Here is a 20,846-nt window from a genome sequence, read left to right as displayed (position 1 = left end):
GAAAGCACGCTGCTGAAATCACTCAAAGTAAGACGTAACGTACAACGGACATGAAATGATTCCGCCTGGCGTCACAGCGCTGGCTGACAGACCCAGCGTTCGTAAAGGCTGCGGCACTTTAACCTCAGTTACCGTTCTTTTTAACCTCGCGTAATTGCTTCGTTACTGAGCCAGCACGCTGTACGGCCCAGCAGGTGCGCTTTCCACACCCGAGGAGAGGCTCCTCCTCCTCGCAGAAGGCATCAGGACAAAGTGCCAGACGACCCCTGCCGACACCGACCTCATGTTTTTCCCATCTGCCCGTGGATACTGAGCCACAGAAAGCTGCTCACTTGGCTTCAGGGCGACTGGAGTCTGAAATAGCATCTTATGTTTGGATGTGGTGCTTAGGGACATGATATAGCACTGGGTTGTTAGTTAGGGTAGTATGGTCAGGTTGCAGTTGGACTTGATGATCTTGAAGGTCTTTTCCAACCTGAGCAATTCTATGATTCTGTATTCTCATTTTAAGCATTTAAGGAAGTAAATCTCCTTGGTAAATTAACAGCAGTGCTGTGCTGAGTTTATTGCACGGCATCTGGCCGTGCCTACACATGGAAAGCAATTACATTTAACTGACTGCCTTCTGTGTGACATTTTTTCAATCAGCTTTTTATAACGTGGTTAATTGGGCATGAGAGACTGGCAGTGATGGAAAGCCTTTCCGTTATTTTAACAGACTAGAGAAAGCAGTGCAATAGTGGTGGCTCATGCGGGAAAAATGCTCTTCGGCCCAAAAGCAGCGAGAAAAAAATCCACAGATGTATGCCAAGTTCAACAGCTTATCGTGCTCCCATGAAATCCTTACCTTGACAACATTCATACTGAGCTGCCCGCAGGCATCAAGTAGGGGTAAGCTCTGTTCCCTAAGAGATTAAAGTAAACCCATGAAAAACTGCACTTGCGTGCATTCCCAAATGGTAAGGGTGAAACAACTATGTAAGAATAATTAGTTATGATTCTTCTACGCAAAAACAAGGTCTTCAGAGCTATCTTCCCCCTTCATTTCCCCCTTCATTTCCAGCATATTCCTGTAAAAATGTAAACTTCGCTTTTTACTCCTGCTTTATGTATTCCTAGATGTGGTTGAAGAGATTGTGAACCTGAACATAAGACCTGAATGTAACGTTACCTGAATATAAGAACATATGTAAGCACGTGCCACAGAAACATGCCACTGTGACTGAAACAAGAAGTTTGTTATTTTGTTTTGTGCTTTCCTTCCTGTGCTTTCTAATCATTTCTCTTTTACTCTCCAGCGTGCCCTGCAAGGAGTCAGAATTATGTATTATCCTTTATTTTGCTGTTCTGAAAAGCAGGTAGTAGAAGACCTACAGCCAACACGCACTATGCAGGTCAGTTCATGAGCTAGAACATAAGCTGCAAGGCCTGGTGATTTCCAAAACAATCTTTTTTTTTTTCCTTTTTTTCTTTTTCTTTCTTTTTTTCCCCCCCAATTAGTTTCCACATCTCTAGCATCAGAAAGTTTAATTTTGATGGAAGACTCAAATACAGACCAAGGAATTAACTTACACACATTACATGGGAACAAAACCTCAGATATAGTGTTCTCATTTCATGTATTAATCCCCTGATAATACCACTGGGAGCTTTGTGAAATAACAAGAACAGTGTAATGGCTTCAGGGAGCAAGAGACTGGCAGCTTTCTAAAGGAATGTCAGTCCTTGATTGTTAATTCCCTTTCTGTAAGCAACACCTGATGCAGCCTCATCCTCTTCCAGGTGGCTGCAGGATACTCGCGTAAAGGGGAGGCTGCTGACACTGCAGAGAGATGAAGCCCTCACTCAAACAGAAGAGAGATGGAGCATTTCATGGCTGCTCTAGATCACATGGTGCTGAATTATGTATGCAAGTCCACATTTCTATCTAAAAAATAGATATATGCAAGAGCAGCTGGAGCATGCTGTGCACAGATGTTCCAAACATGGATGAGTGCACGTGTTGTTCAAACAACCACCACAAAAGTATCATACAGTTAATGAGTGCAAATATGAACTTTACATGCTTCAAGGGCACACTGAGGTCATCACACCACTCAGTACAGCAAACAAATACTGATCCCTCCTTTGAGGTATCGAGCAGCCTCCACCAAATCTACAACACAAAGGGTCACCCAACCACAGATGGATTGCAATGAGGAAAATACAGGCGAGGAGAGAAGTCCTCTACATTTGCCCTGTTCTATGAAAAGTTTACATCAAACATCAGAGCATTTCCTACACCATCCAATAGACTGGATTCAAGTCTGCTTAAGTGGATGGGCTTGAACATTTTAAAAAGTGGCTCCAGTGCAGGATATTTCTGCTTTGCTAATCACAAAGGCACAATGTACACTTTTTCAGTTCCAGAAAGGCACAGCAAGACAAATGTTTTTCATCAGCGACAGAGAAGTCTGAAGAGTCCTCTGTCTCTTGAAACTGATGTTAACAACTTACCTACTAGTCAGCTACTGTAATACTGTTAAACAAAGACAGTTGAGATATCACAATGTAATTTAAATATTTACAGCATAGCAGTACCACCATACTATAAAAATATATAAAAATAGATATTGTTAGAATGGGAATGCATTTAAGATATCTTTCTGTAATAAGCACTGGCCTAAAACAACTCTGTAAGAAAGCACTCTGAAGTGTGCACATCGCCAAAGTGCAGGTGCGCGTCCGAATTCTGTAAGCTGCAGAGAAGAAAGTGTGTTATTACAGAGACTGCATGAACAAACCATATAAAACGTAAAATTACTTCATTACAAACTATTATTGCTACATTCATTTCAAATAATACAAAAGTATTAATTATATACAAAAATGCCTCCCCGGGATTTGGTAATTAGCAGAAGATTTCAGTTCCTTTAATTGCTTCCTTAGAGTCATTTGTTCATTTTATTAACACCAGATGCAATAACACAATGCTAAAAATAAACATGCATTATACAACAAATTTATGTTTCCCAAAAAATGTTCATTACAGTTAGTGAACGCACATGTAACCCTTTTCCACCCCACCTTTAGTGAATTCTTGTTTGAAACAGAGAAAAGGGAAGGAAGGAGAAACCGAACTCAATGCTATTCAGCACCAGTAGAAAGTCAACAGACCTTTAACATTCCTGTGTATCAGAAACATTTTATCTGCATCACTGAACAGGTAAAGTTTACAATGTCGTCCCATTTGAAGATGCATCGATTTCTATTTACAATACTTTGTAGTCAATAAAACATTTGAACAATATTTAAAAATTGAATAAATTCATAAAAGTATTGCAGAAGTTTATAACATTTACTTCTTTCACGTACATACAAGGAAGTCCATGTAAAACAGTCCGCGTTCGTCTGAGGAACTCACAGAGTAAGGAGCAATTTTGTACGGTCTGCAAAACCCCAATTATTTGAAGGCAGCGATCATTAAACATTCAAAAATCCTTAGTTGCCATTTGCTTCTGAAAACTAAAGTTCCAGTAATAAAATTGAATATGTAAACTAACGTGTTTTGAGATCAGTAGAAAATATATTCCCACAGGCATAATGTATTTACTAATGCTGACAGTGACTTTGTAGAAAACTGTTAAGATGCTGCGATGTCTGAACAGACAACTCGGGAAGGGTCTTTGTGAGACTCCCAGATACAGTTGTTTTCAAATACCCAGTATTTTAGCAGCTTGTTTTGTTTCCAGTTAAACTTCCTACAGTGCTAAAATACAATAATTGCATGTGTAATACCTTAGAAGAACTTTTAAACCCAATTAATTCCGGCATCTAAAGCGTCTTGTAAAATGTAGCCAAGTAATGTTGACTTCTGTAGTCTTAAGAGCCAATAAGAAACCAAAGAGAGTACACACTGTGCTTTAATCTCCAAATAATTAGGTACCCCAAATTAAGAAAAAGTAATAGAAAAGTAAAAAGAACAAAATAAAAAAATATTGCACAGCCACATTACCTAGAAAGTAAAGTCGATGTTAAAAAGCCCTAAGTGTGGATGATATAAATTATCTTCCATATAAAAAGTATAAATATCTCTTAAAATACAGCTGCAGCTATACTTTAATATCACACATTATTTGATTCATCTGTTAATGAGGTAATAACCAAGTCTCTCACGACGCTCTTCTCTACTGAAAGTACTTCAGGGCAGCAACAAGGAAGAACTTTTCTAAAAATATTTCTGAATCAAGAACAGCAATGTGTGCAGCTCTCCCTATGAGAGAATCTGCTGTATTGGGCAACGCGTTAATTACGTTGTAACGAACCAAATTACATTCCTTATTTTGAAGAACTGGCAGAAGCAGGTTCTGGATCATTTCAGCATAAATTGGTCCTGTGGAGGAAAATAAAAATGGTTCTCTGTGAATCACCAGGAATGCACTTCTATGACCTTGAACTGAAAATGAATGCGTTCCGGAATAAAAGCGCTGAATGTAGGATGCTGCTTTTCTGTTTAAGGCTGAATACAGGAAGCTTGATTTCCTCAGATACTGTGCAAAAACATAACTTTACATACCATGTATTTGTTCATTATACATCTGTAGTGAAAAAGTGCCTGTCACTATTCATTTATTATACCATCTGTGTAAATGATGCTTATTTGCTAATATATAATGTTAGTGTGACTATGCTGGGATATCCCACAGGTAAATACAAGCACCACTGAAAATGGAAAAGAGCATTTTCGTTCACTGCTTGTATTAAGCCTCAACTAAATAAAGCCCGCCCTCTACTCAGCACTGGTGAGGCTGCACCTCGAGTACTGTGTTCAGTTTTGGGCTCCTCACTACAAGAAAGATTTTGAGGTCCTGGAGCGTGTCCAGAGAAGAGCAACAAAACTGGTGAGGGGTCTGGAGCACAAGTCTTATGAGGAACAGCTGAGGGAGCTGGGATTGTTCAGTCTGGAGAAGAGGAGGCTCAGGGGAGACCTCATTGCACTCTACAACTTCCTGAAGGGAGGCTGTGGTGAAGAGGGATTTGGCCTCTTCTCCCGGGCAATGAACAGGACACGGAGCAGTGGCCGCAAGTTGTATCAGAGGAGGTTTAGGTTGGACATAAGGAAGAACTTCTTCTCTGAGAGAGTGGTCAGGCACTGGAATGGCTGCCCAGGGAGGTGGTGGAGTCGCCGTCCCTGGCAGTGTTCAAGAGGCGTCTGGATGACGTGCTGCGTGATGTGGTTTAGTGCTTGTGGTGGCAATGGTGATGAGGAGACGGTTGGACTGGATGATCTTATAGGTCGTTTCCAACCTTGTGATTCTATGATTCTATGAATTTATGTGCTTGAAGCTAACTTGGCATCCTCAATAAAAAGTTATTTGCCCTCCCTATTCACAGAGTAACACAAGGGGCTGCGTTCATCCCACCTAACTTTCAGCCATGTTTATAAGCTGTAAATGAATCTCAGACTCATCAACTGCGTGTAATAAAGCAGGACAGAATCAGAAAATAATTCAGCTCTTCATTTTCCCTCTCTGTTACTACAGAGTAAGCCCAAGGTCTACAGACATAGCTGAGGCGTCTCAGTTACGCACCCAAAATTATATGGGATGAATCTGAGACCCATAAGCTTTCATTTGAGTAGTCTGTTCATTTTACATTTATTACCTGATTGTTTATCCTTTAAAGCTGTTTTACACATCTCAATGCGAGCAGAGTGATAAGGAACGTAACGATCCTGTAGAGATCCAACTAAGACAATGTTTTTGAAGTAATGAAGACCTACAAGACAAGAAAAAAAGGAAATAATGAATCACCTGACAATTTCTAAAGATTGATTAAATAGTTTTGCAGCTGGAATTTGGCATTATTAATTTTTTTTCACAAGATCTTACACAAAAATGCAGAAAAATTAGATTACAATAGAGCTACAGAATGACTGTGAGCTACTGCCCTTTTCTCCACATGTATTTTAATACGTACAGGTGAGACCCACGTATGATCTTTCTTAACTAAAACCAATATGCTTTAAAACTTCAGCTTCTTAGCACAGAAGAAATGTAGGAATCAAGTGCTCAGTTTCTGGCTGACAGAAGGGAGTAAAGCCTCTGCATTGCTTAAAAAACGTGAAGATGAATGGTGCCTTGTCATTGCTGACAGTCCAATCCATAGTGCAGTTGTGCCAGCGTTAATGCCTAACAAACATGGATGCAATACAGCCCACCTAATCCAAGTGGCTCTTTTAGCCACCTCCTCACTCCAAGCTTTGGCCAGCTTGCGCCCAGCTGTGAGTCCATCCAACACAAAATCCTTCCTTTCTACCAGAAGTTGTTCCCTAGGTTTCTCATATTTTATAGACTCCGTATGACGAAGGCTACATTTCCAAACCAAGTCAATTAAAAAAAAACAATACTGAACAACTTCAGCATATGAGAAAGTGATGGACATTGCCAGATTTAAAAGAATATTGAGCAAGTAAAAATTATGTTAATCTATAAAAACATAAAAAATGCATCAAAATTGAACCCTGGTTCCTTTCCTCTTCAAATAGGAAATCCACGTTGTTTTTTTTTTTCCTTGTATGTTTCTTTGGTTTTATTTTTTGGCCTGTGCCCACTGAAAAACAATGCTGTCTCAGCAGATCAGCTAAATCACTGGAATCTTTTATGTGACATCTGATTAAAAATGACTGCAACAAATCTTACACAAAGATTCAGCTGTCCGTTCAGAAACTAATTATACTGAGATGAAAATAATGCTTTTGGAATAAATCAAAGATAGGAATTCTGCACAGACTACTCTGTAAAAGTTTTGTGAATTCTTTAGAAATCTACATCTATCTTGTATGAAGTATTTTTTATATTAGCTATCCCTAAATAAATGTCCATTAGCATTTATGTAAGAGGTATGAAGAAGTCACAGAATCACAGAATTACAGGGGGTGGAAGGGACCTCAAGAGACCATCAAATCCAACCCCCCTGCCAAAGCAGGTACCCTACAGCAGGTCACACAGGTAGGTGTCCAGATGGGTCTTGAGTATCTCCAGAGAAGGAGACTCCACAGCCTCTCTGGGCAGCCTGTTTTCAATGCTCCGTCACTCTGACTGTAAAGTTCTTCCACATGTTAATACGGAGCTTTCTATGCACAAGTTTTAGGCCATTGCTCCTTATCCTACTGATACACACCACCGAGAAGAGCCTGGCCTCATCCATTTGGCTTCCACCTCCCTGTAAATATTTATAAACATTTATCAGATCCCCCCTCAGCCTTCTGTTCCCCAGGCTGAATGGACCCAGCTTATTCAGCCTTTCCTCATGTGGGAGATGCTTCAGGCTCTTTATCATCTCTGTGACCCTTTGCTGGACTCCTTCTAGGAGATCCCTTTCTTCTTCGTACTGCAGAGCCCAGAACTGGACACAGTACCCTGACTGTGGCCTCATCAGGGCAGAGTACATGGGGAGGATCACCTTCCTCGACCTGCTGGCTGCTCTCTTTTTAATGCACCCCACCACACACCACCAGGCCTCTTGGCCCCAAGGCCACACTGCTGGCTCAGTGCCTAGATCTTTTAATCAACCTGAAGAAGGAAGAAGCATCCTGTGGAATCTTTAGAGGAACAATCGACATCAATCAGCATTTAAATAGACTCTCTTCAGCCTCACATGTAATGCAATACAAACAAAAACATTGAAAGAATAGGCTTAGGAGATGATGATTTAAGAAATTAGGCATTCCCCTTTTAGTCACAGTGACTCATTTTTATGCTTTATTCTTGTGAATAGAAATAATATCTTGGACTTGCTCTTACTTCTGGTATGACAAACATCATGAATCTTTCATTATGAGAAAGTGCTTGAGGGAATTTTTCCTTATTAAAAAAAAAAAAGGCACATAGGGTATTTTACAGACACTAATTTTACTATTTTAACTATTCTTGGGTGCTTTTTCTTTGGATGTCTCTGTGCTTATTTTGAAGAAAAATGTCTAAGCCTTATGTTTTGATGTTATTTGTTCTGACGTGGTTCATGTGACACTATATGGCTACAGATGGGTATTCCAAGAAAGAGTCAAAATGGTGTATACAAACATACAGAGCCTGGCAATCCCTTGGATTTCTACAGCATGAGGTAACTCAAACCATTTGTTGATGAGAAGAATCAATTCAGGTGCACGACAGCTAAAACTCGGCCTTGAATATTTTACTTTATAGAACTTATCTAAAGCATTCACCTTTAGAACCTTCTAGATTCTTCCATCATCACTGTGACAGTGACGTTAAGGGCAAGGAAGTCCTTCCTCCTAGCAGAAGTGATGAAGTTACTTGCCAGATGCTCCCTCAAGGCAAGAGCTGAAATGCTTTTTCCCTCCACAAACCGAACAGGACAAAGTAAGCGAAGCTGACATCCTCTACCTAATAAACATCTCAGAGCAGAAGACCATGCCTACTCGTGGTTTATCTCATAGAATCACAGAATATCCCGAGTTGGAAGGAACCCACAAGGATCACTGAGTTCAACTCCTGGCTCCACACAGGAACACTCAAGATTCAAACTGTATTTCTGAGTGTTGTCCAAAGGCTTCTTGAACTCCGGCAAGCCTGCCCTCTACCTGTTGCTGACATGGACATAAACTGAAACCCAAACAAGCTTCCTTTCCTCCTTTCAGAGATTAGGAAAATGCATTATTTATACAGAGGGGACATTATGCAATAAACAAGCACATCACAATTCTACTAATCAAGTTCTGTGGGCTGCTAGAACACATGAATCTAAGATCAGCTACGTAAATACAAAAATATCCTAGAAGAGACCACAGCCATGCAATCCACATTTCTGAACCCTGAGGCATGGAAGAAACAGAAACGCAGAAAAACCCTGTCAGCATTCTGAATCTCTCATCCATCATAATGCCCAATTCCAGGAGAGTTTACTTTGGACCAGCTCTGTCTGATCCGGTGGATGAAATATGCGTTGACTGCTAAAGCTCACTCATTGTGTTCAGAAGTAAACAGGGATGATGAAGAGATTTGCTTCCAAATGAGATTCTCAGCCAAAATAAAGTGCAAATGCGAGCATATTTTATGACTAACAAATTTGAGAAGCTTGAGAAGTGCCTGGGATGGTGCTCTTGTTATACCTAAAAGCATCTTCTCTTTTACTGGAGCTACTGCCTTCCCACTTCCTCACACCAAAATTACAGTGTGCTCCAACTGGAAACAGTTATGTGTTTGAATACTGAGATCAAATACACATCCTTCTTCTTCAATCTTCTGTGTTTTTTGTTTTTTAAAAGCAACGAATCAAACCAAGCCCTTCTCATTATTCTGGTGACATGGCAATAAATATCTGGAATTTCCTAAGCTAGCTAATTTTACCATTTGGTATTAGAAAGTACAAATGAAGATGCAGTGGTTATGACTTGTAGAAAATAGTCTATAATCCATAGACTAAATGGAAGCTGTGTAAATTCCTGAACTTCTCATTGAATCACAACACGGTCCTTACTGAACAATTCATTAATGCACTGGTTTCAAGTAATATTAGTACTAATTGCCAGTTATCCTTTTGAGAACAGGTCTGCATTACTACAATTTTGTTCAGCTACAAGAGGTATTCATTTCCACCAATGTTCTAATGTCTAAAAGCCATGCAATTAGAAAGCAGACGACAGTATCTATTTTGTGTGTGTGTGTATCTGTGTGTGTGTCTAAAAATCTTACGAAGTTCATTTCAAATAATTCAATTCTATTTTTTTGGTTGCATAATCAATACCACAACATGAAATTCTGTTTACAGAGAACAGACATTTCATGTGGTTTTTTATCTGTGCTTCTGCAATTCGTTCTGTATTGAACAGCTTGAGTGTCATCAAAGCTGCTGTAATTTCTGGTCGCAGTATGAAATTAACCATCGTTTGCAAGACCCCAGAAGCTACCAAACAGACTGTGGCTGCTGAAGACCCGACAAACAAATTTCAAGGAGATTAATGTTATTATCTAAAAAATATCGTTATGAAGAAGTAACATCAGAAAACTAAGTTTTCCTTTGGTTAAAGCTGGTAGAAATGGTCCTCCAACATAAAGCAACCAGTGCTCCAGGCACCTTCGTATTCAGAAATTAGCATAAACTCAATCACTCTTCATTTAAAATTATCCTACCACTTCTTGGCTTTTATGAGCAGATAAGGTCAGATTTTGTACCTAATCAGCAATTACTGATTATGGTAATTGTAAGAGATAAAATAGCTTTAACTTAATGTGATTCTGAATGGTTGTGTCCAGAAGGAAAATCTACTGCACATTCCTATGTGTATGAGATGTGTAAACCTATGACACAAGTTTTCAGAATTCTTGAAGATAATGTAAAAGTAGGCTCTTTAATGTTGTTAAAGGTTGTTAACAAGTTAACATTCTAAGGTCGTTCTTTCTTTTCTAGCAAGGAAACTTGGCTTACATGGATGTGTTTCTTTTTACTTTAAAGGACCTACCAATAAGTAATAACAACAACTTTGTAACATGAAGTTCTGTCACTTAGATGAATCACCATTCCAGCACATCCTGATATGAGAGGGAGCACATAAACAGGAAGGGGAACGGCTGTTTACAAGGGTGGATAGTGATAGGACAAGGCAGAATGGTTTTAAACTGAGGCAGGAGAGGTTCAGGCTAGATATTAGGAGGACATTTTTCACACAGAGGGTGGTGACGCACTGGAACAGGTTGCCCAAGGAGGTTGTGGATGCCCCATCCCTGGAGGCATTCAAGGTCAGGCTGGATGTGGCTCTGGGCAGCCTGGTTTGGTGGTTGGCGACCCTGCACATAGCAGGGGGGTTGAAACTACATGATCATTGTGGTCCTTTTCAACCCAGGGTGTTCTGTGATTCTGTGATATTTAGTAGGCATAACACAACACAGATATGGTTTTAACCCATTTACTCCAAGTTCTCTGGCAAATAACAAACAACTGTGCATCAGCTATTTTAAAATCAAAGAATCAGACCACAACTAGTGATAAGAAGCACCTGCTTGAGTATGAACCATGTATCCAATTTCACTTCATTAGTTATAGGATAATTATTGCTCACTGCTATAAAAAGAACGAATTGCAATGCATGAATAGCAAATGTCACCAAAAGATTTTAACATTGGAGGAAAATGGATGTAGAAAACTCAAAGAACTTGACAAGAATAAATTGTGTGACTGTTCATATAGCAAATAATGTCAACTAGACTGATGCTGTACAGAGGAAGAGTTGCACAATACAGATGGGGGAATTTATTCATAATGTATTTATCCTTTTATTCTTACTCTTTTCTGTTTCTTTTCATACATGTTTTGGATTCAAACATCACAGAAGCTTTTCTTTTGGTCTTTTCCCGCCCAAAGCTCTCAACCAGATTTCAGCTGTGACAACCTGCAAACCTTTTGACAGAGAAACATAGCCAGATTTTCCACACAAATGAACATGTTGGGCTCCAGAACTGTTTGCCTGATACACAAGTAAAAATACCTCTAAATGAATCCTCAATAAACCTTATAATGCTTAATGGAAACTAAGCCCAAACTGGCACATTATTCACAGCCAAAACTGACTCTCAGCCAACATCTGATGTAAGAATATGCAAGCCAGAGAAAATTATATTCATGATATATTACAAATAATCTAATTTTGGGGTGGAGGTTAGCTATGAAGCTAGGAACAAATTCTCCTTCCTTTATCAAAACGAGGTTTTATTTTCTCTGTCCACCCCAATGAAGAAATAAAAGATCAGTTGGCAGGCAGTTTAAAGCAGAATGTTATATTTATAGAATAGGTAAACAAAGATATATATGAACAGGTCATATTAAATAAGCATGGCTGCACTCAACACATCACACTGCAGTAACTCAAGAGGAAGCTGAAATACACAGTATAGTGGTTGCACTTAGAACTTAGGCTTATTATTTAGGAAGGAAAGTCTCAATATATGGTCCACCTCTAGAAAAAAAGGACAGTTTACTGCTCACTTGCTTGAAGAATACGGAACTGAACACAGTATAACTTAAATAAACTGAAAAAAGGAGCCTGTTGGAAACGTATTTTCTAGGTTTCCTATTCACGTATACGCATTATGGTCTTTAAAATATAACAGACCTTAGCAAAGCTTACCTGCTTTTTTACTAAGCTTGTATAAGAATGTTTGTCGTGGATCCGAATGGTCTCGACACGTCAACTGCAACAGAGACCCAGACTTCTTCCATTTCTGCATAAACCACAGTCCTATATTGTAGGGCACAAGATGAATATAATCCAAAATAATATATGAAAAGTAATTAGACAGATATGTAGCATCTACATATTTAGTCCTTCAGATGTTGCTATGTCATTGTCTTTCCTGTCTATATGTATAATAAGGCACGAAGACCATTATTTCTCCTAATGTACATGCTCTCATAAAAATAAATATACTTAGAAAAAGTGACAGTGTACCAGTGTTAGCCACAAGGTGACATTCAAACTCTACTTTAACTATTTATAGACTATTAGAACATTCTGAGGTTGAAATACGTAGCGGTAACCAACAAGCATTCTCAGCTTTCTGAAAATAACTTTAAAAAATAATTGAAATAATAAAAAATAATTAGGAGATACAAAAAAGAAAGCAGAATTTTCTTTCTGTGATTTTGTACCCTCTTTATTAGGCAACGAGCAAAGCCCACTGGCTACCTGGCTTTCATGTGCTGACTCAACTCTTGGGGAAATAGTTAATTTTAAATAGTGATTTCCTGAAGGCCAGTGCTGTATACACATGATGCAGTACTTTAGATTACAATACCTTTACTTGTTATTATCTTGGTATTTTCCAAAATCCTGAAGGGTCTGCTTTGATAGTCTCCAACATTAACTCCAATTGGCCAGCAATTCCTGCCAACTTTTTTTAAGCCCAACATATGTGAGCAGAGAGGTTTTGCTCTTAATTTTTGTATGAAACAATAAAGCGGTAAATGAGCCGGCATTAAATAAATTTCTTCATGATTTAGAGTGTATTCTTAACAGTTTTATGAGTATATTTATATTTAGTTAAAATAAGTATTACTCACTTTGGTTTTGTGCCCTTCAAGGCAAGTGGTAAACTCAGAAACAAGCTTTCATCCTTGATTAATTTAAAAGTTGTATGTTATCTAAAAAGATTTCTTAGAATTTATTTGCAGTTTCTGCTAGAGCTCTGCTACAGCTACATTCAGTCTTCAGAAAAAAACAGACATAGTTTTAGTGCATTTAGCTACACAACCTCCCCTGATCTTATACTATCAATAGTAATATTTTACCTGTATTCACAAGAGCACTGCTGTTGTAGAGAGTACCAAGGTGTGGTCCAGACAGAGACAAGAAGGTATGAAGTTTGTTGAGGTAATATTTAAATCGAGGTCTTGTGAGCACTGAACGAATTATTAAATTACCCAGTGAATGGCCAATAAAGCTGTTTAAAAATAAAAACACAATTTGATGCTAATCTTTTTTTTTATTATTTTACACAGAAAAAGATAAAACTGCTATCATAAAATGCTGAAGGAGAAAAAAAGAAAAAAGAAAACACTCCAGCTTTTATTTTAGGCAATAATAGAAACACAGCTTGTCTGTATCTCCCAAGCTACACAGATTCATTAGAAACACGCTCTCTACAATTATTGTACAAATTGTTTTTGAAAGCTGGTGAAAAAAAACTACCTCCCACTCAAAGCCATGATTGTTGCTGGGTGTATTTCCCCTAGCACCAAGTATTCAGAAAATATTTTGAGATGTGCATAACTGAACAGATCACAACATGTGATGGCATTCAGTGTAATATATACATACTGAATCAACTTGGGGGATTTCAAAATTGGACCCCTATAAATGGGAAAACCATTATTTAACTGAATCTGAATGTTTGAAAATAGAAGTAACATCTCAAATCTGCTTAACAGTTCAACCAAAAGAAGTGACTATCAGGTTGAGGGAGGCAACTGAAGATACCTGTCTGGCAGGAGAGCATCATATTTAGTTGTCTGCCTAGTTAATCAATTTAGAGTGAAGACTTGATGTAACTCTAAGAATAATTACTTGATCTGAGTTGCCTCCTGCCATACCTGCAAATCTGTATGAAGCCTTTCTTTAGCAGGGAAACTACAAAATAAAGCAATTCTAGTTATGATGCAGTTAGCATTGCATACCCCTGCAGAGGGGTAAGGATCACACTATCTTAGGCACCAAGTCACAGAGGATATGGTATAGATAACATTCATAAAATTAAATGGAAAAAAACCTGTCTTCTCTTACAGAAGTAATCTCAGGACTCGGAGAAAACAGGCAACCATCCAGTAATATCTGGGAAATCTATGGCAGAACTACCATGGCTAGGTCACTTAATTGCACCAACATACCACCCTTCCAATGTTCCTCTTATCACCTCATTCAAAATAGTTAAAGTTGCCAATGTGTATTAAATACATTGCTATTTTTTTTTTTTGTGACCAAGAATTAATAATGTGAAAACTCCAATTTAAAGCTAAGTGAAAAAATTCAATCATTAGGCTATAGAATGGTAAGGTCACTTCTACACTCTGACAGAACTGTACATTTCTATGACAGAATGGGCTATTTGTTCCTTACTAAAATACAGTCTAACAATATATGTATATTCTTTCTGGCCAGTTTCAGGACTAGATATTCCAAATTCCTGCAATATCAGAAGTTCTTTGCCACAGCTTGCTGTGTTACCTAACTGACTTGGAAATAAAAAATATGCCTCCTCTGTGATATTGCATAGTCACGTTAAAAGTACAAGTGGGGTATATCAGAAAACAAAAATACTGAATTGCTGATTCCCTTGAATACTAAAATTTGAAACTATTCTCTTAACGTACATCGTGACATCCACACACAAAAAAACCAAAACCACAGATATTTTTATAGGTACAAAAGGTGTCTGCAGAAATTGAGTGAGTTCATTTCGTAAATGATCTGCATCACAGTTACAGCTCTTGTAAAGGAGAGGCTATTTTCTAAAGAAGATCTGAACCCCAGCAGAGATGTTTTCTTGACAGTTTGCTGATAGTTCAGCCACTGTTCACTAAATGGCATAAAGGGATGAGAAATTCTTGTACTGTACCATAAGAAAGGCCAATTTCATCACTGGAGAAAAAAGTGGCACGTCAATCAATCCTATCATACTCAAGAATATGGACATATCTAAATCAAAAGTTTAGAAACGTGGAATACCCTTCTGAGAAAAAAAGCATGCTTGCAATTAGCTGCGTGAATGAATCTCAAAGATTGAACACTTCTTCATTTGTAAAGATTTAGAAAAATAAGAAAAGTTACTGTAACATACTGTACTGAAAGCAAGATTTGTAGGTGAACGTGCAATAAGCCTTTAATGCTATTTTCTATTAGAGGAAGGTTTAAGGATTTCTTCAAATCAAGTACAAGGAAAAAAGCGTTGGAAAGCGTAAGATGAAAATGTAACCCAACCTACTCATTCTTTCAGATACCTGCAACTGTGGAATGCTCTGCAATACCAATGCATTTCTGAACAGCAGGTGGCAACATTACTGCCTTTTGAAGACAAGATATGGCTAAAGTTAAAAAATTACACTGCAGTATTTATATTTGCTTTACGCCCAAGTTTCCAAACTGAGACTGTACTGGAGAACTGCGCACAGTGAAACTTCTTTATTCTGTATTACTAAATGAAAGATCGTGTCTAAGCACGAGAATTCACAAAAGGAAAAAATGTCCATTGAAAGCCATAATTTAAAAGATGTTGAAACAATGTCAAGCTCAGGAACTTTCTAAAGTAGCAATTGGTATACCCACAAGAGGGTACCTTCTGTTGTATGTCCTCTGCTTATACTCTTCCCCTAAACATCATCATGAGAGATAGCTGACTGAAAAAGACAAAGCCCAGAGTCTGAATAGAGAATAGATGTTTTAATGCATGCCTAGCATGAAGAACTGTGTGGTTTATTTGGTCATTCTTTAGCCAGTAGTTTTTTAATGAAATAAATTGCTGCTGGTTTGAATGAAACTTCTAGTTCGTGCTTCCTAGTCACATTCTGAGTACAATTTTGTACAAAGAAAACTAATGCATATATCGGATGGTGTATTGATATAGTAACAGGTATGAGCTTTAGCATTACCTGATATTCATTAAGTTGACAATACAGCATGGCTCTGGGTTCTGATGGCACAGGGAGTGCCTCTTCTTATCTCAGTACAAGAATGTAGCACACTGAGTACAATTCTGCTATTACTTGAAAGCATGATGGTGTAGAATCTCATAATTTTGCTTGACTTGTCTTGGCCTGAGCTAATCTGAGTTTATTTTAGCTGTGAGGTAGTACAGGAACAAGTCAGGCCTAAAGCTGCTTTAGTTTCACTGCAGTTTCTAACAACAACACATCGTTGTTCTGTGGGAATTGAAACGTGCATCACCAGAATAAGATGTGGTGTGATGGAGTGCAGACAGATATATGCCTGAAGTCCCCAGCAGTCAATTAATGTGCACTGCAGAAGCATAGGTCAGGAAATAAGAACAGTGTTAGGAACATTTTACTCATAATAAAGAGCATTTCCTTTTGCCCATAACAAGATTCTGGATGTAGGAGAGGGACGAGGTAGATTTTTCTGAGACATGGTGCTGCCCAGTCCTTATTGCCTCATGAAATCATTATAGGCCTGGAGACTGATTTCTAATTTAATTCAGCAGCTCTTGTACAGAGAACACCTTTAGTACACAGATAGATTTTAGGAAGAGATCTAGCATCATTAAGGAGAACATGACCAGCTAGAACAAAGCACACTTTCTCTACACTGGGACAGTCAAAATTAGGCAGGAATGTGTTGGCTATTCACACAGAGGCTTTCTGAAGAATATTTTCCTGGACATTTTGGATCATTCTTTCAAGAGCATGCATATAAGCACAACTTTCTGAAAGATCTCTCATACGGCTACAAGGAAACAGCTGCAGGATTTGCAACTTCCTCGTAAGAAAACCAAAAGTTGATGGATGGAGCATTCTGCTTTGTGACAGGCAAAGAGAAGTGAAGGTCTTGTGAAGGAAACAAAAATTAAAAAATGCAATTTCTTTTTTGTCATTCAAGTGACAGGCAATAAATAAAACTGAAAAAAAATATGTACAAATCAAAAGAGACTTCAATATTCAGATATGCACGATGGGAAGATAAGTGGGTGGGTATGTCCATCTGACCACAGAATAAGAGAGACATCAGCAGACACAGAACTCTCCAATACTGAGGGTGCTCACATGCAGTATGCATAACACACACGGTCACATAATGCTTGGGGTTTTTAAAATCACATTAAACAAAATTGGCCACGTCAAATCTGAAAATAAGACTATTTGTTTAAAACGTGAGATTACATTTAAACATTTTTGGTATTTTCTACAGCTGGGCAAGACTTCCCAAACACATGACTACACAGAAACCTGTGGGATAACTAACAGCCACTAATGAATCAAAAAGCACTACAGATGCATTATAAGAGAATGTCTAAACAAATGGGTGAAGTCAGACTTTCACTTGCTCCTTTCATCTACCAAAAAGCTAACTCCAGCAACACAGCTGAGTCAGTAATGAAATCTGCCAACAGCGCACTCTACGTCGAGAATATAAATGGAACAGGTATTCCCTGAGAATAATTGAAAAAGGGAAGAGGAATGCATATGCTGCACTCTACATTAAGATGTACAACATGCTTTCTAGCAGATGGAACAACAGAAAAAATTCAAAACAATGAAACACTTTTCTCATGCGGCTGCCCTTTAATGCCACAGGTTAGGTTGAACTTTCCTGTAGGAATGACTATCTAGACAATATGCCACACATACTTGTGAAGAGACTAAAATCAGTGGAACAGCTAACCCTGTCTAGGAATAGTACTCTTATGGTTTCCTTCTTTGTTCTCAAAAACTTATGTTTTACTACAGATCACCACCCCATAGGATCTCTAAGGCAGTACAGGACAGCGGCTCCTGAAACGTAATGCATGACCCACTCTGTCCTACAACCACTACCAGGAACAAGTGAGCTTGCTTACTTTGGTTTTATTTCCCTCTCTCCTCTCTCCTCCTTTTCCCTGCTCCTCCTCAGCCATGAAGTTCTCTCTCCTTTCTCTCCTGAGGCTTGCTTCTGAGCACCACAGTTCACAACAACACCGGACTCTGCTTTTAAGTTTATTTCTATAGGTAGTATAGAACACATATTACCTGATTTTTGAAAGGGTTAGATTATAAATCTGTATATACTGTATAATTTCATCTAACAGGCGATCTGTCATGGAATCAAAATCAGCAAAGGTATCATTCTGTAAAATAAAAGAAATATAAAATAACAACTGCGTTTTCTAATACAGCAATATGCATTCTGCAGTCTGAACTCTTATTCCCCAGAGTTTTGACCAACAGAACACAAATAAAAGCATTCATGTTAACTCTGAATACAAACACTACAGCTTGGTATTCTCATTTTTTCAATTTTTTTCCTGTAACATGGAATAAAGTGATAAACATTTCATTGTGACACTATTTGCTTCTAACACAGCAGAACAAATCTTATCAACATGACACAGTCAGCTTTACTTCTAAGGCTTCCCCTATATAAAACCTTATCAGCAGCAAAACTGAAAGCCAAACTTTCAAAACTAAATCACACTGCCCAGGAAATAGAAATAGGAGACAATTTCTGAGAAAGTTTGCATAAGTACTGTTTATTCAAAACAACAAAACCTCTAATGCCCAATTCCCAGCCGATTCTCTGTAACGATTAACAGTAAGAAATGTAAAAAGAGGTAGGCAAAGGTGCCTAAAACTTCTCAATGAAAGCTCCAGGGGATCTGTGCTAAAATCTGTAGTATTCAACATACTGATAAATGGTCTGAATAAGGGAAGAAAGAGAGTAATGAGATGTCAGAATTTGTAGACAAAACCAAATATCCAGGATAATCTATTCTACAACTGATCAGAACTTCAGAAGAACCTGACAGTACTGCGTGACTGGGTGGTAAAAAGGTAAGAAATGCAAAATAATGTTACATAGGGAAAAACAGCTCTAAGTTTACATGCAAATAATAAACTGTATATCCATGTTCTACATATTAATTTATATAAGGAACATCAGAAAAGCATTAGAAAATATCAATATAGCATTTTGTAATTTCATGGTGCGCAAGCATCACCAATGCCTTATTTTAAAGGCATCCAACCTATTTTAAAGGACAGGAAGTTAGAAAACGGGCAGAGACAGATAACATGAATGTCTAGAAATTGTTCCACATGTGCCTGAGAAATATGGCATGAACTAGGTCTTCAGCTGCCTCCTGAAGAGGGCACTAAAAAAAGAACAAGCCAACAGTAAGGAGAAAAATCCATCAATAGCTATTAGGCTCAGTGGTCTCAGTGGAATTCCTAAATCTCAGAACTAAAGACTGTCAAAAATTTTAAGGCTACAGAAGAGAAAGCATGGCTCAGGGCCTGCCCAGCCTGCTCTCAAAGCTTCCAAGCAGCTATCTCCAGAAACACACCATTGCACTAGCTGAACCCTTCCTCTGAGTCACTGCAGAGACTCTGTTCTAATGCTTCCCTGAACTACTCTAATACAGTATGTAACAAACCAAAAAAACATGTGAAAATTGGTCTTCCATGCTTTTCCAAGCTTACTTTATCTGAACATAATAAAGTTCACAAAAATTTAAGACAAAGCTAATTCAGTGTCAATTCGGTGTCACAATCAAGGTCTTGCAATAGACAGAAGATCAGTTCCTGTAAAATAATGCATCTCCCTTCTTGCCACGCAAGTTTCTACCATTACTACTTCTACCACTTAGAGGTATTTTATCTACAAAATCTGAGAACTGAGCAGATATCACTAGACACAACAAAATGGCAGCAGCAAATATTTACTCCTTGTATATATCCTTCATTATCTTACTAAGTTATGCAACCACTTCCATGTGAGCCACAGAGCAAATTATGGATTCTATGAGAATACAAAAACATAATACAACATGGTAAGCTGTAACACAATAGAACTATCAGATAAACATGTCTGAAGGCATACAGTGTTCACTGCTTTACAAAAATTCTTCTATTGCTGGCAAATACCTGATTTCTTTCAGACATAAGAAAGTCTATTCTCCCTCCAGGCAGCCCCAGCTCAATGTAAGTCTTCACTAATCTTAAATCTGCACTGTTACCTAAAGAGGAAAAATAATCAACAGTTAGATACTGCAAAGGGAACTCGCAATAAAAAGCATTTAGAGCACTGAAATGAACGTATGGCACAACTTTTATATTTAAACACAGCTAATAATATTCTCAGCCCTCTTTAAAATTCAGCGAGACTCGGGAAGATAAACTCCAATGTCAAACAGCAAGGAAGTCATATTTTATTTTGTCTTAGCATCCATCATATACATAGCACTGTGAACACTAAATTCCTGAAAACCTAATTAACTTTGATAAAAGCCAATTAAAGAACTCAAAGCTAGCTTAAAAGATTTCACTGAAGCAGCAAGGCATAAGGGCAAGTTGAAAAGTTTTTCATAGGGCACAAAGGCAAACTGGGCCGTCAGCAGATAAAGATACCCACGGATGGGCACACAAGACAACCAAAGGTAGTTTTTAAGTACAGTCCTGAAGATTTCCCTATATCAATGATTATGCGTATCTTTGGAATAAAGATACTCTTTCTGTCATTTCTCAAAAGAAAAAAAAACACAAACAAAAGACCCCTCATTAAGAGGAAATAATTTGTATGAACATCCTGTTTTGGAAGAAAAATGTATCTATATGGATTGTTCTAGGGCTTCAAATACATGTTTTTTTAT

The 20,846-nt window shown here is 38.1% G+C and overlaps 1 protein-coding gene across 5 annotated transcripts in view; it reads right to left on the bottom strand.

Annotated features, from left to right (window-relative positions):
* Positions 1 to 2,924: 2,924 nt before the first annotated feature.
* The window catches only part of FAM135A (family with sequence similarity 135 member A), an 81,062-nt gene continuing 63,140 nt past the window's right edge, over positions 2,925 to 20,846 (bottom strand). For all 5 annotated transcript variants that reach the window (XM_048938241.1, XM_048938245.1, XM_048938244.1 and 2 more), the window contains 6 exons: positions 20,122 to 20,213; positions 18,229 to 18,326; positions 13,285 to 13,436; positions 12,125 to 12,235; positions 5,644 to 5,757; positions 2,925 to 4,372 (listed from right to left, as the gene is read on the bottom strand). In XM_048938241.1, the coding sequence (XP_048794198.1) occupies positions 4,167 to 4,372; positions 5,644 to 5,757; positions 12,125 to 12,235; positions 13,285 to 13,436; positions 18,229 to 18,326; positions 20,122 to 20,213 (773 nt within the window). In that variant the 3' untranslated portion in view covers positions 2,925 to 4,166. The remainder of the gene's footprint in view (positions 4,373 to 5,643; positions 5,758 to 12,124; positions 12,236 to 13,284; positions 13,437 to 18,228; positions 18,327 to 20,121; positions 20,214 to 20,846) is intronic.

This window comes from Lagopus muta, chromosome 2 (assembly GCF_023343835.1).
Source record: "Lagopus muta isolate bLagMut1 chromosome 2, bLagMut1 primary, whole genome shotgun sequence".
Taxonomy (NCBI): Eukaryota; Metazoa; Chordata; class Aves; order Galliformes; family Phasianidae; genus Lagopus; species Lagopus muta.
Note: the sequence above shows the minus strand (reverse complement) of the source record. Positions and strands in the feature narration are given on the sequence as shown.